Source organism: Passer montanus, unplaced genomic scaffold (assembly GCF_014805655.1).
Source record: "Passer montanus isolate IOZ18808 unplaced genomic scaffold, ASM1480565v1 scaffold44, whole genome shotgun sequence".
Taxonomy (NCBI): domain Eukaryota; kingdom Metazoa; phylum Chordata; class Aves; order Passeriformes; family Passeridae; genus Passer; species Passer montanus.
In genome coordinates, this window is record NW_024369262.1 from 1,103,985 (window position 1) to 1,129,382 (window position 25,398).

The following is a 25,398-nucleotide window of genomic DNA, read 5'->3' on the forward strand; positions in this document are numbered from 1 at the left end:
CAATGGCGCCGGCGGGGACAGCGGGGCTGGGGACAGCGGCACAGACACGGCAGCTCCCGCCTCAGAGCCACCGCACCGCCGGGGCGGGGGGAGAGCACACACCGCTGACACCATCAGCCCCCGCTGCGACACCGCCGCGCTGCCCAGCCGGCACCAGCAGCGCCATGGCACTGCCACCAGTGCCAACAGCTGGCCGCCAGCAGAGCCACCGGTGCTGGCACCAGCAGAGCCAGCAGCAGGGCCACCAGAAATGGCCCAGCAGGGACACCAAGCAGTGGCAGCGGTGCCACCATCGGTAGCACCACCAAGAGAACCGCAGCAGCGCTTTCAGCCGGCCAGCAGCGCTGCCAGCAGAGATGGCCCAGCAGGCCGCGGGCGCTGTCCCCGGTGCCAGCGGTGCCGGCAGTGCCAGCGGTGCCAGCGGTGCCGGCAGCAGGGCTCCGGGCAGCCCCAGCCCGCCCCGTGCCCAGCACACACACGGACAGGCCGCAGGGTGGGTACAAAGCGCCTTTATTGCCAGCCGCGCCGAGGAGCGCGTCCCTCAGGCCTGCAGCCGCAGCAGCGCCGGGCCCGCGGCCTGAGGGGGCTGCGCCCGCCGGTGGCAGCGCTCCAGCTCCGCCAGCGCCGCCAGCAGCCGGCTCAGCGCCTCGGGCACGGCAGCGCCTGCGGGACACAGCCACGGTGACCCCCACAGCCCCCCGGGTCACCGCCACAGCCCTGTGACCCGGGGACGCCCCGAACCGAACCCACCTTGGCCGCTCCGGGCGCGCTCCGGCTCCAGCAGCTCCCAGTACTTGTCCCTGCGGGGAGCGCAGGACGGGAGCTGGCAGCACGGGAAGGGCCGCGGGAAGGGCGGGGGCCCGCGGCCGGGGCTCACCTCAGGGTGTCCCGCAGGCCCTGCAGGTGCTGGAAGAGGCGCTGCGCCTCCACCGTGGGCTCCAGCGGGTCACTCCAGTCCTGCAGGGTGACGCCGTGCCGGGTCCGGTCGCAGCCCAGCCCTGCGGGACAGCAGGGTCACCGCACCTGGGGACACCCCAGCGTCCCCGGGGCCACCTGCCCGCACCTGTCCTGTCGCGCTGGTGGCAGCAGCTCCACTTGTCCCCGCGGAAGACGCCGGGGTGGTAGGAGCGGAGCACCCGCGGGTTGTTGCCGCACACCTTGCGCAGGGCTGACAGCCACTGGTTCAGCTCGTTGACACACTGCGGGGTTGGGGACGGTCAGAGGGACGCTGTGCCGCCCCCCGGGCCGTGCCACCGCGCGGGCTGTCCCCGCCGCACCTTGCACTGCAGGTACGCCGTCTCCTGCTGCCCGCCCGAGGCCAGGTAAACCACCTGCATGACGTGGGAGCTGCCGAAGCTCTTCTCCTCCACCTTCTCGGCAGCCAGGATGTCGCCCAGGGCGATGGCACCGATGCGCTGATGGAGGGGACACACACACACAGGGCTCAGCGCCACCCCGCCGCCGCCCCCCGCCCCCCAGCACGGCCGTACCTCCGCCCCGGGGCTCTTGGCGAAGCTCAGCGACTCCCCGGTGAGGCAGAAATGGAGCTTCTTGCCGGCGGCAGCAGCGAGCAGCGGCCCCTTGCCCCGCGTTTTGTGCACGAGGAGCAGCCCCTCCTTCACGGCGGCCGGGGAGGGCCCCAGCGGCCGCCCCTCGCCCTGCTGCTCGCCCCGCTCCTCCTCCGTGCCCACCAGGCGGGTGATGAAGTCCCGCATGCGGGCGGTGCCCTCCTGCAGGGCGGGCAGCAGCGGCGACAGCCACGGCTCCTTGGCGCGCCCGGCCGCCGGCTCCATGTTCCCGACCAGCTGGATGGCCTGGGGAGCGCGGCAGTGGCAGCGTCACCCCAAAGAGAGCCGGCTGGCCGCAGCGAGAGCCAGCCGGGCCCCCCAAAGGCCGGCCCGGGGGCCCCTGGCGCACCTTGGCCAGCAGCAGCAGCGTGCGGCTGGTCCGCGCGTCCGCGTGGGTGGCCCGCAGCTGGAACAGCTTGGGCGTCATCACGGCCGGCGAGAAGAAGCGCAGACACAGGAAGCTGGTGACAGCCACAAATTTGGCGTGCTGCGACCACCGAGGGCGTGGGGAACACACGTGAGGGTCTCTCCCAGCGTGGGACAGCCCCACGAGCAGCGATGCACCGGTGGCCGGGGCTGCTGCTCGCCCAGGAGGGAATGACCACAGCTGGGGACCGCATCCAGAGAGCGCTGTCCCCGGGGGATGTCCCCGTTTGTCCCCGCGCCATCCCCACCTGGTGCTGCGGGAAGCGCTGCCCGACGCGCTGGAAGAGCTGGCGGAACGCGGCGCGGATCAGCGGGGGACACGCCGGGGCCGACCTGACGATGGCGTCCAGGAGCTCGCCCAGGTAGGACTGGAGGTGCTGCCGGCCCTGCTCGATCACCTCGCCCTCCGTCTGCACCCGGTGCAGCCCCGAGCACCTGCGGGCACCGTCACTGTCACCCCCAGCGCTGTGCCAGCCCTGCCCCGCCGCCCCACGAGCCCCTTACCCGACGTCTTTGATCTCCACCTTGCCGGGGTCCAGCTCCACGTATTTCTTCTCCTCGAACACGCGGGCGATGGTGGGGCCCAGGACAAAGTGCAGGTATGGCATCCCTGTCACCTGCCGAGGGACCCCACAGGGGACAGGGATGGGCCGCAGATTTGGCACCGACACCCCCAGGGTCACCCAGTGGATTTTCTCCAGCCTCCCACCCCCAGGGGAAGGCACAAGCACAGCAGCCTCCCAGTTCTTCCCCTGGAACAGCCCAGGGCCAGGATGAGCTGGGAAGAGCAGGTTTTGGGTGGTGTGGCACCTTGAGGAAGGACTCCATCGACTTTGAGGCCAGAGAGTTGCTCCGGAACAGAGTGTTGGGCTCACCTGCAAAAGAGCCACAGGGCAGCTGCGGTCATGGGGGTCATTCCCAGAGGCTGTGCCCTGCCCCCATGGGGGACACGGGGATTTCCTAACCTCAGACCACCTGCTCCTCCACCAGCCTCACCCCATGAACTGCTGGGATGAGCCCAACAGATCCCACAGTGTGATGGCTGAGCCTCAACCATCACTCCCAAAAAATCCCCACAAAAGTCCCTGGAGGTTTTGCAGCCTCAGGAGGTGATTAGGCAGCCTCCAGGTCCACTCCCCATTCCAGCCTTACAGGGCTTGGCCAGCTCCAGCTCAAAGAGCAGGTCCAGGAACTCCTTGACCAGCCCCTGGCCCAGGAAGAGTTTGACCAAGTTGATGGCGACCTCCTGCCGGCACTCGGCCGTGGTGGTTTCGTCCAGGAGGGTGACCAGGTGCACTTGGCCATCCTGGGGGGAAGAGGCACCACAAGGTGACAGCCCGAGGCAGGCAGGCACCACGGCACAGAGCTGGGAGATGTGGGTGCTGCAGCAGGGCTGGGCACAGACCCCTCACCTGGCGCCCCGACTTCACCTCCTGGCACAGGAGCTGCACCAGGGGCTGGTAGCAGTGGGAGGGAAGCACTGTCTCATCCCGAAGCTTCACCTGCAGCTGCAGCGAGCCCAGGCTGCCACGGCGCCTGCAGGAGCACGGGGAGGGTGGGTGGATGGATGATGGATGGAGGGATGGATGGATGGATGGATGGATGGATGGATGGATGGATGGATACTTCACCAAGAGGTGGCCCAACACCCCAGGCTGCCCCTCTAAAGTGTTGATGCTTCCCAGGAAAACCCCCCTCCCTAAATGCCCCTGCAGGCACTGGGACCACCCCCAGCACACCCCAACACCCTGTGCCAAAGCTCACTCGTCCTCTGTCGGCTTGGACTTGTCTGGGCACAGCCTGAACCAGCCCTCCTCCTGCCCGGCCGTCTCCAGCCCCTGGACGCTGAACACCACCTGGGAGGGAGGGCAGGAGAGGGCTGGGTGTGCAGCTGGGCAGGAGCCTGGAAGCACAGAAAGGGTTTGGGGCTCACCTTGCCCAGGAAGTCGTTCCTGCCCACCAGGTCCCAGTCCCACACCTCCACGCAGAGCTTCTCCCCGGCGGGCTTGGCCAGCTCGAACTCGAAGGTCTCGTTCCAGCGAGGGTAGCAGGATTTCTTGACCACCTGCAAAGGCCACAGCTTTGTCCTCTCTTGCTGTGTGGGTCTATCCCTCAGGGACACCAAGCTGGGGGACAGGGGTGGCCCTGGGCTTCCCCGTGGGTTGATTCCCCCTGCACCCCGGCAGGCTGGGGGTGCTGAAGCCGCACTCACGGTGCTCTCCTGTGTCTTCCCGTTGTAGCGCAGGCGGACAAAGGGGTCAGAGGCACCATTCCGGTCCTTCCTGGCCAGATCCCTGACAAGAAGAAGGGAAATTTACCAGCAACCCCCCAAAATACCTACAGGCACCCGTGGCACCCCCTCCCCTCTCAGGGAATCTCAAGATCTATGTCTCAAAGACCTGCAGATGAGGTAGACCTTGCCCCAGCACCTCGTGGGTGATGAGGAGGGTGCTCTGCACCCAAAGGACCGGATACACCAGGGAAACTGAGTCATGGAGCAGCTCGGACTCAGCACCCATGCCCCCGCTGCACACACAGCCCCTGTCACCCTCGGGTCCCCTCTCACCTGGCCTCCAGCACGGAGCAGCGCAGCCGCCGGCTGCCCTGGCTGCCCAGGACCTCCACCCGCAGGTGGATCTCCCCCTGCACCTCCTCATCGGGGTCCACCTCGCTGAGGCTCATCCAGCCACTGTATCCTGTGGGAAAAGGGGGGGTCCCCACGAAGGGGTCATTGGGGAACCCGTCAGGACCAGCTTGTCCAAGGGGTGGGAGATGGGTCCCTCCTGGGACCCCCCAGCCACTCTTGCCCTACCCTTGGGGTGCTCTGCCAGCATGTCCCGGGTGATGCAGACCTTCCCAATGATGTCATCACGGCTGGAAAACAAAAGTGGGAAGCAGGACATGGCATGGGATTGGTGCCCAGGTAGCACAGCCCCCAATTTGAGGGATCCTGGACTGGGCCCACCATGGTGTGTCTGTCCCCATGGAGCACATCAGCCACCCTCTGCTGCCAGCTGGACAATGTCCTTGGGAGATAACTTCACCCATCTGTGTCCCAAAGGCCAGGGCAGCGTGGCCAGGTGTGGATTCTCTGGTGTCAGCACCAGGCTGAGCATGCAGGGAGCCAAAGCCACCAACGGAGTCCCCAGGCCGAGCCCCCACCACACCTGAGGGCATCCTCGTCCATGACGTAGATGGAGATGCTGTGGAAGCCAGGCTGCAGCTGCACCTCGTATTCCTCCCCCCAGAACGGGGACAGCGTCTTCCACACCGTGGCAGTCCTGTGGGGCAGGTGGCACTGCTGACACAGGGGACAGGGCCCCTCTCAGGGGTACCCCCCAGCCCTGGGACCTTCACAGGTTTTGGGGACACATGGCTGGGGGCAGCACCCAGAGTTTGGAACCTGGCTGGGGCAGGGATGAGTCTCTGTCCCTGTCCTTGTCCTGTCTTGTGGCTCTGGGCTGGCAGACACAGGGCTGGGGTAGAGGGGAGGGGGCCATGAGCTGTTAGACACTGCTGTGTCTGCAGGAGCATCTCAGCCCAAAGCAGGGAACAATAATGAATGATAAATAATAATAATAAATAATGATCTTAATAATAATCATAACAATAATGTGCCTGCAGCAGATGGAGACACCTGCCAGGATCAAAGATGGAGACACCTGCCAGGAGCAAGGTTTGGGGCTCCAGCAGTTTTTGGGACCAGCCAGGGACCTGGGCCACCCACCTGATGATGGCCTCATCGTCGATCTTCACGATGCAGTAGGGGTCACTGCTCCCCGTGCTGGAAGGACAAGGGACAGCTCTGTCAGTGCCACCAGCCACAGGCTGGCCACCCCCCAGCCCACAGGGCTCTCATGGCCAGGGGTGACCAAAGCCTTCAGCCCTGAGAGCCCCCACAGACCCGGCAGAGACCGAGCCCCGAGGGTGGGGCTGGCCAGCAGAGGCTGCCAAAGGCTCCCACGGGGACCCGGCCACAGTTCCAGCACAGGGTGACCCTGGCTTGGCCTCCAGACCGGGGCCACTCCTCCCTGACCGTGTCTGGCCGCTGCCAGAAGTGGCTTTTCCTCTTCCACGCAGGAAGGCAAGGAGCAAACAAACCCCACCCTTTCCCCGAAGCAGCTTCAGGCACCTGCAGCCCAATTTCACCCACAGGGAGTGAGGCCTCAGCAGCCTCCTCCAGCCCCAGGGTGTCCCCAGACCCCCCAGGGATGGGGACAGCCCTAGGGACACCCCCAGGCATGAGAGGGTGTGAAGGGCAGCCACCACCATGCTTTGTCTGTGCTTCCTCCCTGGCGACAAGCCAAGTCACCCTTGCCAAAAAAGAATCACAGTTTTACAGCTTATTGCCCTGCTTCATCAGAAACAGGGTCAGGGGTGAGGACTCAGCAGGGACAGAGGAGCCAGGACCGGGGGTGGCCAAGATCACAGAAAGGTTGTGGCTCCCATCCCAGTGGCACAGAGCGGCTTGGAGCACGGAGAACTCATTAACACCAACCCCAGAGGCACTGCCAGGCAGCCACGAGTGTCCTGGGGACAGGGAGGGTGCACATGTGGGGCGACCCCAGGCATCGAGTGATTTCCACATCCCAAATCCAGAGAGGTGGAGAGGCAGCTGCTGGGGGGGATGAAAGGATTTTGGGGACAAGTGAAAGAATTTGGGGGAGTCCAAAGGGTTTTTGGTGGGACTGAAGGAGTTGGAGGGGACTGAAAGGGTTTTGAGGAGGATTGAAAGGGTTCTTGAGGGGAATCAGAAGGTGGTTTGGGGGAATCAGAAGAGGTTGGAGGGAACTGAAAGGGTTTGGGGGGGACTGAAAGGGGTTTTGGAGGAATGAAAAGGGGTTAGAGGGAAGTGAAAGTGTTTTGGAGGAAATCAAAAGGAGTTGGAAGGGATTGAAAGGGTTTTGAGGGGGTCTGAAAGGGGTTTGGGGGGAATCAAAAAGAATTTGAGGGGACTGAAAGGGTTTTGGGGGATTCAAAAGGGATTGGAGATGACTGAAAGGGTTTTGAGGGGGATTGAAAGGGTTCTTGGGGGGAATCAGAAGGGGTTAGAAGGGACTGAAAAGGGTTTTGAGGGGGACTGAAAGGGGTTTCAGGGGAATCAAAAGGGGTTACAGGGGTTTGAAAGGATTTGTAGGGGGGACTGAAAAGGGTTTTTGAGGGAATCAAAAGGAGTTGGAGGGGATTGAAAAGGTTTTGAGGGCATCTGAAAAGGGTTTTGGGGGATTCACAAGTGGCTGGAGGGGACTGAGAGGGTTTGGGGTGCTCCCTGCCCTGCTGAGCAGGGCAGCCGGGATTTCTCGGGATTTCTCCGGGCTGTGCATCCCGGGTACCACAGCCCTGCTCCCAGCGGGATGGGATGCAGCCGGCTGCCAGGAGCCGCTCCCGGCCGCTCGTGCCAGCCCTGCGGAGCGGATTTTCGGGAGAGCCGCGGTTGAAGTGCCATTCAGCGGAGCCCCTTGCTGACATTTCCTGCCCTGTGCCAAGCACGGGCGCTGCCGGGAGCGGGCAGGCGGAGAGGGAGCAGCTGCGCGCTCCGGCTGCGCCCGGCAACGCGCGGGGACAGCGGCAGAGCCGTGTCCCCAGCGCGGGGACAGCGGCAGAGCCGTGTCCCCAGACCCGAGACAGCGGCAGAGCCGTGTCCCCAGCGCGGAGACAGCGGCAGAGCCGTGTCCCCAGCGCGGGGACAGCGGCAGAGCCGTGTCCCCAGAGCGGCGTGTGCCGGGATCCAAAGAGGGATGGGCAGAATCCGCCCGAGCCCGCGCAGCCCCCGGGCCAGGAGGGATCCCCGCTCCAGAGGCACCGCCCGCGCAGCATCCCCGTCCCGCGATGTCGCCAGGGCTTGGTGGCACCGCGGGGCTGGCCTGGGCACCCGGCTGCGTGCGGGGAAGGAGCTGGAAAGGGGAAGGGCTTTGGAAAGAGGAAATGAGCCCAGGCAGGACTGGGGGAAGGGGGAAGGAACCCGCAGCCTCCCCTCCGGCAGCAGAGCCGCGCGGGGATGGAATTAAAAATTAACTGGTGGAGGCAGCGGTGCTGCTCTGCCCTGGGGGGTGGTGAGAATGAGTAAATAAAGATTGAAATTAAAAATGGAACTGGAAAAGGGAAGAAAAAATAGAGTGATAAATTGAAGGAAAGTGGCATTTGAAAAAAGAAAAGAAAAATAGAATTAAAAAATTAAAGAAAATTAAAGTAGAAAAAATATATAAATAAAAAGAAAAACAAAAGAAAAATTGAATAAAAATTTAAAATATAATTGAAAAATAAAAGAAAAATAAATTAAAAAATAAAATAAAAAATAAAATAAAATAATAAAACAAAATAATAAAATAAAACAAGGTATAATAAGTGAAGAAATTAATAATAAATAAGAGGAAAAAGGGCAAAAAGGAAACAAAAAAGAATTTAAAAAATAATGAAATAAAAAGTTCAAAAGTGAAAATACTGAAATAAAAATAGAATAGATTAGGATAAATTAAAGATGAAAAATTATTGATGTTATTTATTAACCTAAAATTAAAATAATAAAAAAACCCCCAGAAATTCAAATAAAATAAATTACATGTCATATTTAAAAACCAATAAAGTAAATAAAAAAAATTAAAAACCATTCCAAAAAATCAGGCAGACCCTTTCCCTTGCTTTCCTGGGATAAAGACGAACATTTGGCAGCCTCATCTGGGGGGGCTCCAGTGACTCCCTGAGCCCAATCCTGTGGGATCTGGGGGTTCCCCCCGGGGATTTGGGGTGCTCCATCACCCCTGGCCGTGGCCAGCAGGGGCCGAGCCGCCCGTGCAGCGGGGACACCCCGCAGGGGGAACTCCCGGAGGAAAGCAGCGATCCCCGAGCGCTGCCAGGGCCGGGAACCGGATCCCGGGCGGGGGCCGGGGCAGCCCGGCCAAGGTCGCGCTCGGGTTTCCCTCGCTCTGTCCCAAAGCCCCGGTCCGGAAAGCTCCCCCAAAACCCAGAACCTCCCAAAAAAACCCCAGAGCCTCCAAAAAAAAACCCAGAGCCTGCCCGTGCTGGGTCAAGCTCCGGCGGGGAGCTGTGCCAAGGGATTTAAAAATCAGGCCCTGACACACGGGATTTAAAAAAAGAAAAAAAGAAAAAAAAAAAAAAAGTCATGTTTCTTTCCTTGTTTATCCTCTTTTTCCATGACGGCTGCAGGGATTTTTGTTGGTTTTCCGGCTGCCGAGCGCTCCTCAGCAGCTTCCCGCTGCCTCGGTGGCAGCTGGGCCCCCCCTGCTGTCCCCACATCGGCCCCATAAGGATCAGAGCCAGGAGAGGAGCCCCGGGAATTTCTGGGAGGGAAATCCCGACCCAGGAGCTGCCCCTGGGATGGAGCCGGGATGGGGACACAGCGCTGGGACAGCCTCTGCTCCTTTGGGGTCCCTGCCAGGGTCCCTCCGTGGTGGGGACAGCCCTGCCCCGGGGCAGCACCGGGGGAGCCCCCCTTGGGGTACCCAAAACACGGCTGGGGGCGTCCCACAGCGCGGGGGGAGCCTCAACCCCATCCCGGGGGGTTCCCAAATCACAGCCCTGCTGAGGGAGCCCCCAAAGCGCTGAGAACTGCTGGGGGCACACAAAGGGTCCTGAAGGGAACCCCCCGAGCGAGAGGGTCCCAAAGCTGCGATGGGGGGAGCCCCCAAAGCAAGGAAACAGCGAAGCCACCCTGGAGGAACCCCCAAAGCAAGGAAACAATGAAGCCACCCTGGAGGAACCCCCAAAGCAAGGGGAATTCCGAAGCCACCCTATGGGGAACCTCCAAAGCAGATGCACCCTGGAGGGAACCCCCAAAGTAAACACACTGCTGGGGGGGACCCTAAAGCCTCCCTGGGGGGAATCCTCAATGCAGGACAACTCCAAAGCCACCCTGGAGGGAACAGCCCGAGGGGTGACACCCCAAAAGGGGATCCTGAACCCACCTGGGGCTGAGCCCCTAAGCCACATGCACTGCTGGGGGCCCCCCAGACCATTCTGGGCAAGCCCCCAAAGCAGGGAGGAGGCTCTAAGGCCACCCGAGGGTGGTGTCCCCATCAGGGACCTGTTGGGGGGACACCCCGCAGCCCCCCTGGGAAAGCGGCGAGTCCCTCGGGATGCCCCCGCCCCGAAGCTGTCCCGGCCGCCGCGGGGGCACTCACATGTCCTTGGCGGGCAGGTTCTTGCCCTCCACGATGCGGATGGAGAGGGCGCTGCGCCGGGCCATGGCGGGCGGGAGCGGGGCCGAGCGGGGCCGAGCGGGGCCAACGCGCCGAGCGCGGCTCGAACCCGCGGCCCCGCGCACAGCGCCCATGTGCGGGCCGGCGCCGGCGGCCGCCAATCAGCGCGCGGGGGCGGGGAAAGGGGCGTGGCTCAGAGCACATCCGCGGCGCCCATTGGGCGATCCTGTCGGCTGTCGGCCAGGGGGTGTGGCCTGCGCGGGTGGGCGGGGCCGGGCTCCCCGCGCTGCCGGGGTCCCGCGGGGTCCCCCCGGTGTGTCCCCGCTGTGTCACCGCTCTGTCCCCCCGGTGTGTCCCCGGTGTGTCCCCCCGGTGTGTCCCCGCTGTCCCTTCGGTCCCCTCTGTCCCACTCTGTCCCCCCGGTGTGTCCCCGCTGTGTCACCGCTCTGTCCCCCCGCTCTGTCCCCCCGGTGTGTCCCCGCTGTCCCTTCGGTACCCTCTGTCCCGCTCTGTCCCCTCTGTGTCCCTGCTGTGTCCCCCTGGTCTGTCCCTTCGGTCCCCGCTGTCCCTTCGGTCCCCTCTGTCCCGCTGTGTCACCGGTCTGTCCCTGCTCTGTCCCCCCGCTCTGTCCCCCCGCTCTGTCCCCCCGCCTGCTGTGTCCCCCGGGTCTGTCCCTTCGGTCCCCTCTGTCCCGCTCTGTCCCCGCTCTGTCCCGCTGTGTCACCCGTCTGTCCCTGCTCTGTCCCCCCGCTCTGTCCCCGCTGTGTCTCCCTGCTCTGTCCCCGCTCTCTCCCCCCAGTCTGTCGCCGCTGTCCCCTCTGTCCCCTCGGTCCCCGGCGCCGCCCGCGGCTCCAGGGCAGTTCAGCCCCAGCCCGGCTCTCCCCTGGGTTGGACCGAACCCCCCCGAGCCCCTCCGTGCCCCCCGAACTGGGGGGCAGCATCGGCCGCTCTGCACCCCGAACCTCCGCCGCTTTACTGATTTTTAACCCGGTTTTTGTTTGTTTTAAAGCTCCCGCCGCCGCGCAGCCGAGGGCAGGGGGCGTTTCTGGATTCTCGGTGCCCTAAAGAGCAGCGGGGTCGGGGAACCCCCCATGGCGAGACCCGCCCAAAGCTGGGGCTCAGGGCCGTGCCGCCCGACATGGGCCTTGGCATTTCACTGCGGGGACACACCGGGGGCACACCGGGAACACACCGGGAACACACCGGGAACACGCCGGGAACACACCGGGAACACCCCGCTCTGCTCCTGCCCCTCCGCCGCCCCCGCACGGGGACAGCGAGGGGACAAGGGGAGCCCCCGCCACCGCCCCCGAGCCTCGCGTGTGCCAGCTCCATCCCCACGGGCGCTCGGGCCACATGTGCCACCGCCAGCGAGGCACGCGTGGCAGGTGACACCCGCAGAGCCCTCTGCGGGGGAAGCACTTGTTTTATTTTATTTGGTTTATTTTATTTGTTTTATTGCGGGGTGTAGGGCAGAGAGCCCACCCGCCCTCCTTCTGCTGCTGCCGCGCTGATCTCAGGAGTTAATCGCTGGATTTGCTTCATTTCCCTTGGCCCGGCTCCACGGGGCGGCTCCGGCAGCGGGGGCAGCTGCTCCCCCCCGGAGGCACAGGGACACCCCGAAAGGGCGCTGTGACCGGCCCGGGCCGCGGGGTGATGCTGCCCTTGGCGGGGGAAACGGGATTTAATGTCGTGTGTGATGTGTGCAGGCACACACACCCCTGCCCCGGCTCCGCCCGCAGCCGGATGGTCTCCAGCACCAGCGGGGTCCCGTCCTGCCCGGGCTGCGGGATCAGGGCCCCCACAGCCCTGAGAGCAGCACCAGAGACCCACAGAGATCCCCTGTAGGATCAGCAGTGATGGATCCGGTCCCTTCCAGCCGCTGGAACAGGATCAGCTTCCCCTCCCTGCCCCAGCCCACCCTCACCAGCGCAGGATCAGCCCACATCCCCCAGATCGGGATCAGGGGCACCCCCGGGGCAGGATCAGACACCCCGGGGTGCCGGGTCCCTTTTGGGCTCCCATGGCTCTCAGAGGACCCCGATTGGGTCACTTCGGGGTGTGGGAGCCCCTGCCCTGGGCTTGGTCAGGGAGAGAGCACTGGGGATAAAGGGGCTGGAGCAGCACCCCCCGCACGCACCCCCACCGCACGGGGCATTCCTGCCCCTCACCCAGGGGGCTTTTCCGCGTCCGAAGTGGGCACAGATCGATGCCCAGCTGGGTGTGACAGCCTCTCCCGCTGCTCGTGACGCCCTGCTCTGCCAGCAGCTCCCTCCCTCCCCCCCGCGCTGGGGCTCAGTGGGGTGCAGGGGCCGTGGGGCTTTCCGGGGGGCTGCGGGGGGCAGCGAGGGGTCACAAACAGGCGGCACAGGCCGGGCACAAAGCAAGCGGAAAAGCCTTTAATGTCCCTGTGCACCGCCCCGAGCGGGGCGGCTCGGCCGTGTCCCGGCCGGCGGGCTGGTGTCACCGCGGGGACGGGGCCCTGCGGGTCACTGACCCCGCACGGGGGCTCAGAGCCGGGCTGCGGGCTGGTCGTAGACGTGGTGGGTGTTGTACCGCTGCACCATCACCGACTCCGGCTTGCTGAAGGCGCCGCTGCCGCCGCAGGACTCGGAGCTGGGGAGGGAACGCGGGGGGTCAGGGGGGGACCCAGCGATGGCGGTGTCACCCTCGGGCGCCGCCCAGGTGGTGGCACTCACCCCCAGAAGACGAGCATGGCCACCAGCCCGGCCAGGAGGATGGCGAAGAGGATGGAGAGGATGGTGGCGATGGCGATCAAGCCGGCGCTGTGCCCGCCGCTGGTCGCGGGGATGCTGCTGGCTGGTTTGGCTGGGGACAGAGGAGCAGGATGGGGGGACACACAGCCCGGAGTGGCCCAGGGGTCCGGAGGGGTGACGGTGTGCCAGCCCAACGTGCCATCACACCATGCCACGAGTGACACCCGTGGCAGAGCCCTGCCTCAGTTTCCCCAGCTGCCCTCACCCCAAACCTCTGCCGCTCAGCGTTGAGCCCCCCTGGGAGCACCCCACACGCCCGGGAGCACCCTGTATCCCCCTGTGGGCTGGGTGGGGGGCAGGACGAGCACCGGTACCTGCCCTCAGCATGATCGGCGCCGACCAGTCTGTGTCAGCCACGGGCACGGAGCCCTCCAGGGCGAGGAACTTCACCCTAAGACGGGAAGGGAGGTTGGCCACGGCCCCGTGAGCCGGGGGCAGCCCCGGAGGGGGCAGTCCCTCGAGCAGGCTCACCAGTAGGGCCCGGGGCCGGGCAGGGGGCCATTGCACGTGGGTCTCGTCGGGTCCTGGGCACAGCTCGTCTCGCTGCCCACGCGCAGCACCGTGATGTCCCCGGGGGGTTTGGGGCAGGGGTAGCTGCTCAGGGTGGCGTTCAGGGTCATGTAGGCACGGACGGGGTCAGGGAAGCTCTGGAACGCGGTCTCGGGAGTGCCCGGGCCCGCGCTGCTGTTGAATGCGTCTGCAGGGAGGGGGGTGAGGATGAGGATGGAGGTGAGGAGGGGCTTGGTGGGGGGCACAGGGACCCCTGCCCGCCCCTGCCCTGGGCTGCTGGCACCTACCCTTGTCCAGGGCCACCACCAGCCAGATGACGGAGTTGCTGAACTCCCCGAAGATGCAGCGGGGCTGCTCCAGCACGAAGGTGGAGCCGGTGGTCACCCCCTCCAGCGGCTCCCGGGTCAGGACTGGCCTGGAGTCCAGCCGGACTGCGGGAGAAGCCGGGGGGTGCCGTGGGGATGTGGATCCCCCTCTGCAGCCCCCAACCGAGGCTCTGACCGGCAGCAGCCGTGCCAGGGCTCGGGGTGGGGACAGGGACAGGGACAGGAGGGAGCTGAGCCCTGGGATTTTGGCAGTGGGGCCTCTGCTCCCTGCCACCCCCAGTGCGGGCTCAGACATGTGCTGCATTAAAAGAGGAAGAAAAACACCAAAACACCCCATGCTCCCAGCTGCGGGGGAGCACCCGGAGGACCAGCGTGGGTGACACCAGGGACACTTGGGGTGGCACCCAGAATGGGGGGCATCAGCTGCCCTTAGCCTCCAGGCCCAGGGGAGCCCTGGTGGACTCCAGTGGGGACCTCGGAGAAGCCCACACTGTGCCAGTCAACCAATATCGGCGACACCAGAGGCTGGAGGTGGCACCACAACAGGCCCCAGAACAGGGGACACCAGCTGCCCTTCGCCCCAGGCCCAGCGGGTCCCGGTGCCTGCGCACGGTGCCCGTCCCAGCCACAACACCCCCACGGCAGCTTTAAATAAACAGCTCAAAGGAAATAAAAAACTTGCGGCCGGAGCTCTGGCAGTGCCGAGGGGGTCCCGGCCCATGCCGATGGCGCGGCTGCACTCACCGATGCCGTGTGCCGCGGGCAGGAGCAGCGGGAGCAGCGGGAGCAGCGGGAGCAGCGGGAGCATGGTGCGGGCTCCTGGGTGCCGAGGGCGCGAGTGCGGCTGCCGGGGCTCCGCGCGCCCTGGGAGCCGCCTGTGGTCACCGGCCGCCCACATTCCTGCAGCCCCGTGGCAAACAGGTTGGGCTCGTTTCCCCGGCAGCTTTTGTTGTGTTTGAGCGCCCGCCGGCGAGGCGTGCTGAGAGCGCTGCGCCCGTGGCCTGGGCGGGTGACAGCGTCACCCGGCACAGGGGGTGGCCCGCGGTGATGCGCCCCACGCACCCACCAGTGGCAGCCAGTGCCCCCACACCGCCACCAAGTGCCACCAAGCCAGGGCCAAATATGGTTTTTGAGGTCCCCCACCTTCACAGTCCCACCCTGCGCGGCCAAAGACCAGGAGGAGACGGCTGCAGATGGAAAATCAGATTTTACTTGCCAGGACGCTCCATGTCTAGTGGGGAGTGTCCCTGCCCGTGGCAGGGGGGTTGAAACGAGCTGGTCCCTTTATGGTCCCGTCCAACCCAAACTGTTCCACGATCCTCTGACACGGAGCAGGGGGCTGGGGGGCAGAGCAGCCGGGGGGCAAGGGCTGGGGCAGGGCCGGGGGGATGTGGTGGGTCCGGTAGGATCTGCGGGTGAGGGCGTCGGTCCCCAAGCCCTGGGGGCACCGGGAGCCCCACACCTTGGCACTGCAGGAGACAGAAGCAGAGGCATCAGTGGGGTCTGTGGGGCTCTGCACCAGCCTCCCCCAAGGAGCCTTTTCTCCTGCCAACTCCGGCAAACCCCCAATTTAGGAATAAAAAGGCTTTTTCAATGTTAAAAAGACCTCCATTTCCTTGCTGATGGGGTTGCCAAGTTGGGGCGCTCTCCTGAGGCCCCTGCAGACGCTGCCCCCCGCACCCCCCGTACCCCAGGGCTCCGAGCACGGCGGTGGCCAGCACGGCCCCCAGGCTGGCCAGGACGGAGGCGATGACCACCAGGGCACTGCCCCGGCGGGCGGGGGCGATGGCGCTGGGGCTCACGGCTGCAAGGATGAGGGGTACGGGCTGGGATCGGGGATCGCTTCTCCCGCAGCTTTTGGGGCGATGGCACAGGGCTCACGCCGTGCCACCGCCCCAGCCAGGGAGGTGCAGGGGACCGAGGGGGTGGCGGTGCCACAGGGACCTGTGCGCAGCAGGATGGGCTCGGACCAGTGCGTCTCCGCCTTGGGGCCGCCGCAGCCCATCAGCAGGAACTTCACCCTGCGGGGGACACGGGGTGACACCGCGGGACCAACAGGCCCTGGGGGCCGAGTCACCCCGGCGGGGGGTTTGGGGTGCGGGCCTCACCTGTAGGGTCCCGGGGAGGGCAGGGGCCCGTTGCAGGGGTCCTGCCTGCCCTGCTCCCCGCACGCCGTGTCCGCCCCGACCCGCAGCACGGCCGGGCTCGGCCCCGAGCAGGAAAACGCGGCCGCCGCCGTCTCCAGCGTCATGTAGGAGCGGGCAGAGGGCAGCTGCTGGTACCGGGGCACCTCTGCCCGCGACTGCGGGTTCCTGAAGGCGGCCGATGCTGCAGGCACGGTGAGGGTGAGAGGCTGCGGTGAGGGTCCCCATGTCCCCTGCCACGGGGGGACCGCTGGAGCGGCGAGCGCTCACCGTTGGCAAAGGCCACCGCCAGCCACACGGCGTCGGAGGCAGCGGCGAGGCCGTCGAAGACGCAGCAGGGCCTCTCCAGCGCGAAGGTGGTGGCAGTGACCTTGCCCAGCAGTGCCATGGGGGGCACCTGGGGCACGTAGGGCAGCCGGGCTGCGGGAGGGGGCAGTGAGCAGGGGACCCCCCCGTTCTGCACCGCCCGGCAGGTGCCTGACCCCGCGTCCACAGCAGGGCTGGCACACCGGGCTGTCACGAGGTGCCAGCATCAGGGGGACAGCACTGGTGGGGACCCCCCAGCCATGCCCAGCCACATCACCCCTCCCGGCCCGGTCCCCCTCTGCCCTGTCCCCCGGAGTCACCCAGGTCCGCGGCCGCGCCCGTCCCAGCCAGCGCCAGCAGCACCCACGGCAGCTCCATGGGCTCGTCCTGGTGGCGCTGGATGTGCTGTGCTGCTCGGCTCGCCCCGTCCCACTGCCGAGGGGACGAGCCGCCCCCGGTGCCCCCGCAGCAGGGACCGCCTGTGCCGGGGCCGGACCCTCCCAGCCCCGCATTCCTGCACCGGCTCTGCCGGCCCGGCCGGAGCCCGCGGGCACGGGGGACAGCTGAGCGTGCCGGGTCACCCGCTGGTCCCAAACCCGCTGGGGACCGTCCTGCAGGACCCCCGAGGCACCTGCGAGGAGTCTGGGCACAGGACAGTCATGTGAAAGGGGAAACTGAGGCACAGGAGGCGCTGGGCCGATGTTCCAGGATGGACTGGCAGGACTCACACTCTTTGTTGGCGCTATGGGGCAGCCAGGCTGATCGTCCTGGACCCCCGCTCGCCCCACCAAGACCCAACCCCCTGCGGATGCCCTGTGCCCAGCAGGGCCCCAGAGCCAGGGGTGAGCCCGTGCCCGACTGGTTCGGGTGCAGCCAGCCCTGCCCCGCGGGCAGGGCAGCGCTGCGGAGCATCACACCCGAACCAGCCCAAATCCCAGCGCTCAGGTGAACGGTCCCACCCAGCCCCGGCCTTTTCAGGCTGGCATTTCCCCGTCTCTCCCCTTCCGAGCCCCGGGACGGGGGCAGGGAGCGGGAGTGCCCGCGGCTCGGGAGCCCCTGAGGCCGCTCCCCCCGCGCAGGGCTTGGGGCGCTCCCTCCCCCGGCTTTGCCAAGGGGAGCGGCTGCCCACTGCTGCGTGGGAGGAGATTCCCCCCCTCGCCAAGGGGCCGCGCCTTCAGATTAAGTGGAAATGGGGCATTCAAAGATTATTACATCGTGCAGCTGCAGAGGGGAAAAACAGGCGCAGCTGCAGCCTCCGTCCCTGCTCCTCCTTATCCCCCACACCGGGACAGCAACACCTGCCCCGGGGCCCCCCGGTGCCCCCCGACCCTCCCTGGTGCTCCCGGCGGGCAGGGTGCCAGCAGCAAGGTGAGGGGCAGGGTGGGTGACGCAGGGGTGACGCAGGGGGACAGTGAGTCACAGTTTCAGCTGCCGGTACCCAGCATAGCTGCGGGGTCAAGGCTGGGCTAATAATATCCACCCTGTGGCAGATGAGCCATCCCCGCGGGGCTGGGAGGGACACCTCCCCTCTCCTCCCCCTGGGGCTCCAGCTGGGGATGGGGGACACAGGCTTTTGGTGAAAACTGGGAGCATCATAAGCTTTTATCTGGGGTTTTGTCCCCTCCTGGCACTGAGAGGAACCATGATTATGCTTTCTCCCCACCTTTCAAAGCATCTCCCTGTACCACCATGCCTGAGCACCTGGCTGTGCTCCCTCCCAGCCCTTGGATCCCCGTGCCACGGGGGCTAGGCCACCTTGGGCCCAGCACAGAGAGGGCAAGGATTTCAGGAGATGCCTCATGTCCAAAAACAGGGCAGTCAGGCTGAGCTGCTGAGCTTGGCTGGCTCTGCACAGCCCAGTGCCCCTGCCCTGGACCAGCCCAGATGCAGGGAGGCTCCAGCTGATTCACACCCAGCAGCAGCTGCTGGAGATGCCTTAGGCCAGGCCCAGCAGGAAATTCTTGCTTTGTACAGGGCTGAGTGAACCCTGCTTGAATTTTTGCTTCAATTCACTGCTTTGATTGCTGGGATAACATGATCCAGGGATACAAAGCTGAGGTTTGAACTCAAGACCTCTCCCTTTTGCAAGCAGGGTGGGAGAGGAGCAGACAGAGCCCGTTTGTGTGGGGCTTAGCAGCACAGACACGTCACTGCAGCTCCCAAGGAGCTGCCATTCCTGCAGCAGGCCCAGGGTGTTTGAGGGGCTCCTCCTCCAAGCCTGCAGGCACAAGATGGACACTGGGGAAAGCCCCACTCCTCACTGGCTCAGAAAAAGCCTTTAATCTTTATATTGGCCTGACAGGAAGCAAAGTGTGCTTTTTATGGTCCAGCACGTGCTGGCCCCAGGAGGAGGCCAAGGTAGAGCTGCCACAAAGCCCAGCCCCAGCCCAGCGTTCCCAGGAGGGAGGTGAAGTGGCAGATGGCACCCGTGCCAAAGGGATGGATTGGATGGATTTAATGTGCAGCTGCGTCTGGTGGCTGCAGGGAGAGGAAGAGCCAGAAACAGCTCTTCAACAGATATCAGTCCCCAGGTGACAAGAAACAGCTCTTCAAGGGACATCAGCTCCCCGTGACACGCAGCCTGGGGACAATACAGCAAGGCCGTGGGGCTGGGGCAAGATCCCACTGCAAGGTGCAAGCAGCCAGAGCAGGAACAGGCTCTGAGCCAGAGCATCGCTGCTGGCACCCGGGCTGGCCCCCACTGCTGCTGGGAGGAAGGGGACTGTCACCAGCTGGTGGCACCAGCATCCCTGCAGCAGCAGCACAAAGCACAGCAGCTCCTGCCTGCACTGTAGTGCTGCCATTTCACCTGAGAGAGGGAGAGAGAGGGACAGGCTCTGCCTCTCATGGCTGGGATGAGAGGAGGGGGGCTGGCAGCTCACAGCCAAGAGCAGAGGGCTGCAGCTTCCCACAGGGTAAGTCACCTCTGCTAGCACCATGGCCACAGATCACCCAACTCCAGTGGCCAAAGCACTGCCAGGCAGGAGCCACAGCCCCTGGGAGCAGCGTCCTGCCTGCACTGAGGTGTGTCCCTCCAGCAGAGCTGAGCTTCCCCTCCTGGCTGGATGAATGGTCCATGGCTCCATGGAACAGGCTGGTTCCCCAGGGAGAGCCACCCCAAAGGAAGGCAGAGCAGGGTCGTGCTGTGAGAATGAAGAGTTTATTGGGACTGAGCAGAGATACACGGCAGGAGGGAGGCAAGAGGTGCCTCAGACAGGGAGCTGGTGTGACTTCCAGGGGGGCTACTGGAAGCAAGGCACTCTCCCCTCCCATCCTGGCCCCAGGCATTGCCAAAGGAAGGTCCTGCCTTCCCCGGGAATCTGACAGGGCATCTGTCACCTCAGTCCCCTCCCAGCTGCTCCTGGCTGCAGCCATCAATCCCACCCAGAGACACAAGCACAGCTTCTACAAAAATATCCTTCCCAACCCCACAACCCCCACCAAAAAAATGTGAAGAGCGGGCAGGGCTCCCAGGGAACTGTTATTGCTCAGGGTGACGGGTGGTCAGACACGGGAACTTAAGGCATCAGGAATAAGTGCACTAGGTGGCCCCTGAGGCTCACTGGCCCAGGCAGTCTTCGGTGACACCCTGGGCAGCCAGCTCTGCCAGCACATTGTCCAGGTAGTTGGGGTCAGGGTAGCCATGGCCACTGAGGTTTGAGTCCATCTCAGTCTTGTGGTGGATCTCGTTCCACACCACCGTGTTGCTCTCGCCGGTGGTGCTGGAGGTGCCCACTGTGAAAATCAGGCGTCTCCTCCAGGCCACCTTCAGGAGCTCCAGGACCTGGAGGGGGAAAGGAAAAACAAAGCTAGGAGCAGCAGCTAGGAGATGTGTGTCATGAATGCAGCTTGTCAGGAGCCTGACAGCTTAAGAAGGGTGATGTGACCAGGGTGTGATAGCTCACCTTCCTGCCCTTCTCATTGTCTGGCAGGTAACAATAGCGAGGAAAGCCTCTGGCTGTGTAAGGCATCCCAGGGTTGGGGTGCTCCGGGCCCTGCAGGAGATGAGACAGATTTGTCATGGACATAGCCATCTTCAGAGGAATTGGGCAATCCATCAGCAGCAGGATCTGACACAGGCCCATCCCAAACCAGCTCTTCCATGTAGAGGCAGCAAGGTATTGCTGGTGAGTCCATGTGTGACTTGTTCTTATAGGACACGTGAGTATTACAGATCCTCCAAAAGCAGTCTCATGCTGGGATACAAAGCCAGACCTAAAATCTACCTAAATTCTGGTGAGAGACAGGCCCAAAACACTGCTTTTTCCATGTGTTCTTGTAAAACCTAAAAAAGGTCACTCAGCTCAAACCTTTGGAAGTTCACTCCCACCACTGAAACCAACATGAGCTGTGAAACCAGCCCACGAGATGTTTCCCACCTTGGGATCATGGGTAGTCTCCTCCCTGCTTCAGGCAGACATCAGAGCAGCTGGGGCTGCTCAGGAAAAGATCTCTGATGGAGGAGACCCTCACATGTTGAAGAACAGCCAGAGCAGCTGCTGGCTCCAGGCACCACAGGCTGCTCAGCAATGGGCTGCCAGCAGGTGCTGCACTGGATCCCAGGACTTTTTTGGGAAGCTTGCGCTGTGTGCCAGCACGCTGGGCACTCACCTGGATGCCCCTGCTGATGTGATACACAATCCTGATTGTCCCACAGTCCTTGTGTCCTGGGAGGGACTGGGGGAAAGTGGAGATCTCCATCTTCCCTTTGGGCTGGGTACCAGTTTTCTCTCCATAGATGGTTTTACAGGAGGGACACTGCAAACTGCCATCCTGCCAGGGGACAGAAGCCACATCAGAGCTCCACAGCCCAGCCACGTGCACACAGGGGCCTGGTGAGGAGGGGCCAGCCCAGTACCTTGTTGCCATTGGAGTACATGGCCAGCATGCAGAGCATGTGGAAGGAGTGCTGGCAGTTCCTCAGGCGACCGACGGCCTCGGGCCCGATGGCGCGGGACTGGCACGAGTCGCTGTAGCCCGAGGGGCAGGACAGCTTCTCCATGCAGATCATGCAGTCCTAGGGGAGAAACACCACGTGCTGTGAGCACAGGCTGCTCCTGAGGACTGACACACCAAGGAAGCCATCAAGGAGATGCTTCAGGAAGGTTTGCCTTCAGCTTTAATTGAGATTTAAGGGCACAGAGACAGGTTTCCTTCTCTGGCTGGTATCACTCCACTCCACTTCCTGCTTTGTCCAGGAGGTGGAGAGCTGTCATCAGTCAGAGGAGAGTATGGCTACATCCTGCTTCTCTGCAAAGGAGCTTCAGTGCAGGGGTTGTTCTCTAGTTTTGACCTCTCACCACTGAGACCAAAACCAAACTCCTTCCTCCAAAGGACATGGGGAGGCACTGTGAGGATGAGCTACTCAACCCACACTGTGCCTTCATCACAGTCCTCTGGTGAGGACAAGTCACCTGCTGACACATGTGAATTTTGGGCAGTGCTGAGGACCCTCCACCACACATCAACAGTGCCACTGCAAGCAGCACCAGGCACCACACCAGACACATGATGAGGATGGTCCTTGGGCACTGCTGTGGTTTCCTGGGCACCCCAGTGAACTCAGCAACTGGAGTTGCTCCACTGTCCCCTTACCTCATCAGCAGGAGCTCCCTTCAGCTCTTCCAGGTACTTCTTCACCACTGATTCTGGCTCTGTTGATGTGGCTGCACAAGGAGAGATGAGACAGAGAAGTCAGACACTGTGTGTGTGATGGGCACGTGTGGGGCGAGCAAGAGAAGGCAGACAAGCAGGTCACTGGCCAGGATGCCAAGGAGGAAGGTCAGGGTTAGAGGGGGAGAAGAGAACACTCCAACACATCCCTACAAGCCCAGCAAAGGCTTTGCTTTCAGCCATGGCTCCCACTAGGGCTGTGAGTGGCACAGGTCTGCAGCTGGTGTGCTCCTGCTCTCCTCACACACCCCAAGTGACACCAGGCACGTCCCAGCTGGACTCTGTGCACACCAGAAGCCAGCTGGGCTCAAACTCAGCAGCCTTGATGGGATAGAGGATCACACAGTCTATGCTGTCAAAGGAGGAAAAAAGGCATTCCCACACCACCCCAGCTGGTGCCAGCAAGGAAACCCAGCAACACTCTGAGCTTCAGGCCCAGCTCTGAACAGAGCACAATGAGCTCCACAGCCTTAACATGAAACAGTGGCCTTGGTCCTGAGCTGCCACACCCTCATACCTGGCAAGACACAGTGCAAGTCACCAGGTGTATAAAATAAACCAGCTTTTAACATGAACCCTGTTTGCAGCATGACACAGTATCCTGGCATCTTCCCAAATATAATCCCTGTCCCATCCACCCAGGCACAGACACCTGAGCAGCCCAGCAGCCTGGTTCCTGGAGGCACTGTGGGATGAAGCAACAAACATCACCCAACACCAAGAGCAAATGACCACTGAGTGCATCCAGGGTCACCTCAACTCCCAGCCCATCCCCCTGGAGCTGCCTAGCAAGGCTTGGCTTAAGCCAGGGAGCATCCCATGCCTCTGCAAGGCACCCGCCCTGGGTGGGAGGAGAGGAGCTCCCAACCAGGCACCAGGCCTGCCACAGAAGCTGCCAGGCTTCTCCACCAGCCTGGAAAGGAAACATTTGCACAAGTGATGTTACAACCCCACCTGGCAGGAGGCAAAGGGAGATCAGACACTTGGCTTGGGGGAACCTCATCCTTCCTTCCTGAATCCACTTCTGGGGACACCAGGAGAAAGCAGTGCTGTGCCAGACAGGCTGGCCAAGGTGCAGCTCGTCCTTCTCCAGTCTCCATCCTGTCCAGGTGGGTGCTTTAGCATGGAGAGCACTGCTGCTCCCAGCTCCACGTTCCCAGCAGGACACAGAGCATCACCACGTGGAGCAGCCAGGGATCAGAGCTGCAGCTGTACTGCACAACATCTTCAGCTCCCCCCGTCCCTCTGGGGCTCTCAGGGAACACAGAGGGTTCACAAGCATTGGCTCTGTGGTTCAAAAAGCTGCACATCAAGGGCAGCCTCTGGAGCTGTTATTCCAGTCCAAAGAGCCATGTCTGTCACCAGCAGGAAGGAGGGGGTGCTGTTTTCTGGATAACCACTTTTCATGGAGAGACAAACATGAAGCAGAAAGAAAGGACTGCTCCCATGGCACAAGTGGTGCTGAACAGGCAAAGATGGCACAGATCCTCTACCAGGTAAAAGTCCTTCATTCCCCAGAACACCATGGAAGAGAGCAAGGCAGAGCCAACATCCTTTAGCTAAGAAGGCTGAGGAACTGTGGGCTGGACTCTCTTAAATGAAAACACAGTCATTAAGATGAGTTATTTTTAGAAGGGGATTCCTGGCCAACCTGAAACCCGTGATTTCTGGCAGCAGTAGCAGGAGGATGGGTGAACACACAAGAGCAAGAAGAGCAGCTCAGGAGGTGACAGGACATTCACTCCAAGTGCCAGTGCTGGGCAGGAGGGATGTCAGGCCTGACATCTCAGGCAGAGCAGGGCTGTGAGGACCAACCCCTGGAGATCCCAAGCCAGACTGGTGGCAGCAGGATTAAGCATTAAGCCAAAGAACAACACAGAAGCAGATGTTTTTCTCTTCAGAGGCCAAAATCCCCTGGAAAAGCATTTCCAAGAACTGTCCCAAGAGCAGGAAACAGGGAGGAGCCTGGGCAAGCCTCAGGCTTCCACCTTTGAAGCCAAGGGTTCAGCAGCCAGGAGCTGCTTCAAGGCCTCATCACCAGACCTCACAGGGAACATGGCTCCTTGTCTTTTCCAAAAGAAACTCCAGGAATTCTCTGCTGGGACCCTGCTTGCATGCAGAGGATCAAGAGGAGGAATGAGTCTGAAGGGGATGGGATCAGTCTGGGCAGTGCCAGCTGCCTGAAACCCCCCAGGTGAGTGTTCAGTGATGTCTGTACTCCAGGCTGGCACACACAGGGTGGCACTTGGAATCAGCCTCTGGAGACCTTCATGGCCCTACAGGAGATGTAGGGGACTCAGTTTCTTCTGCTTCACAGGTTTTAGGAAGAATGCAGTGAGCAGGACTAGCTACTGTCCCCCTAGGGCCATCCACTTCCATGACGATCACTGTGTTCTCATCCCTGTGGATCCTGTGCTGCCTGACAGGCAGACAGACCACCAAGACCTTCTCCACCCAACCTGCATTTTCCAGGTGGCTCCTTCTGAAGTGACCTTCTTGTCTCCTCTGGCTTCAGGCTGGAGGAAGCAAAGCAAAAAAGATGCACAGCCAAGGTGAAGACAGAGAGGGAAGGGAGCAGGGAGGGGGTGTTACAGCAGCAGCACCACCTGCCCAGCACTTGCCTGAAAGCCCCAGCTCACCTGCTCCCACCTGCACAGCAGATCTGAGCAGCTTTAGAGCAGTTCAGCTCCTTTAGAGTGGTGGGGGATGCTCCTTCCACAGAATCCCTTGTGACTTTTCTTCTCTGGAGCAGCTCCAAGGAACAAAGAGATAACTCACCCAAGAACTGGCCAGGCTCATTCAAATGAAATCAATGAAAGGAAACAAAAGTTCTGGTGCAGAGCGGGGTAACAGCAAGACAGGGAAGTCCTTGGGATTTTGGGAATTACACCACTTCACCAGCTGGCATTAGGATGGAGCTGGGGGAACCAAACAGGCAGAAGGTGATGCAGCCCTCAGCTACCCTGAGGAAATCCATGCCTGATGGATTTGCACTGTGGCATCTGCAATCTATCCCTGTCACTTGGCTGTGACAATGCTCTAATGCATTCAGAGCCACCACAGCTGCCTGGAGAGAGAAAGGGCTGGGCAGCCCTGGCACTTCAGAAAAATCCATCCCCTGCTGCAAGGATTTCAAAGTCCAGGCCCAAAGAAGAGACTTTTGATGCTGAGAGCTCTTTTTCAGGAAGGGTAGCAAAGCCCACATGGCCTTCCTTGGGCAGCCCAGCACGTCTGGCTGGCCACATCCCAGCAGCACAGGGGAGCCAGGAGGGCTGGGACCATGGCACGAGCCACGCATGCTCCAGCACATGAATCACTTCCTTAGAGGGCTGTTTACTCCATACAAGTGTTTGCCTCCAAACCTTTGTTCTAGCCATCCCCTGGGACCATCAAAGCCTGGTCAGTCCCCAGAGCTTTCTGGATTCAATAGTGGATTGAAAATGGACTGGAAGAATCGACCTGTGCCATTTATCTCCAGCTGGCCCAGAGCTGTGCTACGGATTTATCCAGGA

General features: G+C 62.6%; 4 protein-coding genes across 10 annotated transcripts in view; all 4 read right to left on the reverse strand.

Moving 5' to 3' along the window:
• Nucleotides 1-32: 32 nt before the first annotated feature.
• Nucleotides 33-10,286, reverse strand: LOC120507689 (ras GTPase-activating protein 4-like). Of its 5 annotated transcripts, none has more exons than XM_039720642.1 (20): nucleotides 10,133-10,285; nucleotides 5,722-5,778; nucleotides 5,162-5,275; nucleotides 4,807-4,868; nucleotides 4,561-4,690; nucleotides 4,207-4,288; nucleotides 3,928-4,059; nucleotides 3,759-3,850; nucleotides 3,407-3,530; nucleotides 3,147-3,300; nucleotides 2,805-2,869; nucleotides 2,499-2,611; nucleotides 2,243-2,429; nucleotides 1,918-2,055; nucleotides 1,491-1,814; nucleotides 1,278-1,415; nucleotides 1,064-1,199; nucleotides 878-998; nucleotides 751-800; nucleotides 33-663 (listed from the first exon to the last, which is right to left on the reverse strand). In XM_039720642.1, the coding sequence occupies exons 1-20, from the start codon at nucleotides 10,282-10,284 to the stop codon at nucleotides 542-544; spliced, it is 2,493 nt and encodes an 830-aa protein (XP_039576576.1). In that variant the 5' UTR covers nucleotide 10,285; the 3' UTR covers nucleotides 33-541. The 5 variants fall into 5 exon arrangements, 4 of the variants coding, with proteins under 4 accessions (XP_039576576.1, XP_039576579.1, XP_039576578.1 ...); XR_005628824.1 differs by having other exon boundaries at nucleotides 572-663; nucleotides 2,504-2,611; XM_039720645.1 differs by lacking the exons at nucleotides 3,147-3,300; nucleotides 3,407-3,530 and having other exon boundaries at nucleotides 3,759-3,897; nucleotides 3,973-4,059; nucleotides 10,133-10,286.
• A 2,243-nt stretch (nucleotides 10,287-12,529) lies between these two features.
• LOC120507854 (uroplakin-3b-like protein 1) lies at nucleotides 12,530-14,850 on the reverse strand. The gene is made up of 6 exons (XM_039720987.1): nucleotides 14,508-14,850; nucleotides 13,725-13,868; nucleotides 13,399-13,624; nucleotides 13,242-13,318; nucleotides 12,850-12,979; nucleotides 12,530-12,766 (listed from the first exon to the last, which is right to left on the reverse strand). Exons 1-6 carry the CDS (start codon nucleotides 14,659-14,661, stop codon nucleotides 12,661-12,663), a joined length of 837 nt encoding a protein of 278 aa, XP_039576921.1. The 5' UTR covers nucleotides 14,662-14,850; the 3' UTR covers nucleotides 12,530-12,660.
• A 109-nt stretch (nucleotides 14,851-14,959) lies between these two features.
• Nucleotides 14,960-17,456, reverse strand: UPK3B (uroplakin 3B). The gene is made up of 6 exons (XM_039720985.1): nucleotides 16,534-17,456; nucleotides 16,178-16,327; nucleotides 15,872-16,091; nucleotides 15,708-15,784; nucleotides 15,453-15,567; nucleotides 14,960-15,232 (listed from the first exon to the last, which is right to left on the reverse strand). Exons 1-6 carry the CDS (start codon nucleotides 16,589-16,591, stop codon nucleotides 14,995-14,997), a joined length of 858 nt encoding a protein of 285 aa, XP_039576919.1. The 5' UTR covers nucleotides 16,592-17,456; the 3' UTR covers nucleotides 14,960-14,994.
• A 1,898-nt stretch (nucleotides 17,457-19,354) lies between these two features.
• DTX2 (deltex E3 ubiquitin ligase 2) overlaps nucleotides 19,355-25,398 on the reverse strand; it is a 34,554-nt gene continuing 28,510 nt past the window's right edge. For all 3 annotated transcript variants that reach the window (XM_039720715.1, XM_039720713.1, XM_039720714.1), the window contains 5 exons: nucleotides 21,809-21,879; nucleotides 21,072-21,230; nucleotides 20,825-20,986; nucleotides 20,119-20,208; nucleotides 19,355-19,997 (listed from right to left, as the gene is read on the reverse strand). In XM_039720715.1, the coding sequence (XP_039576649.1) occupies nucleotides 19,773-19,997; nucleotides 20,119-20,208; nucleotides 20,825-20,986; nucleotides 21,072-21,230; nucleotides 21,809-21,879 (707 nt within the window). In that variant the 3' untranslated portion in view covers nucleotides 19,355-19,772. The remainder of the gene's footprint in view (nucleotides 19,998-20,118; nucleotides 20,209-20,824; nucleotides 20,987-21,071; nucleotides 21,231-21,808; nucleotides 21,880-25,398) is intronic.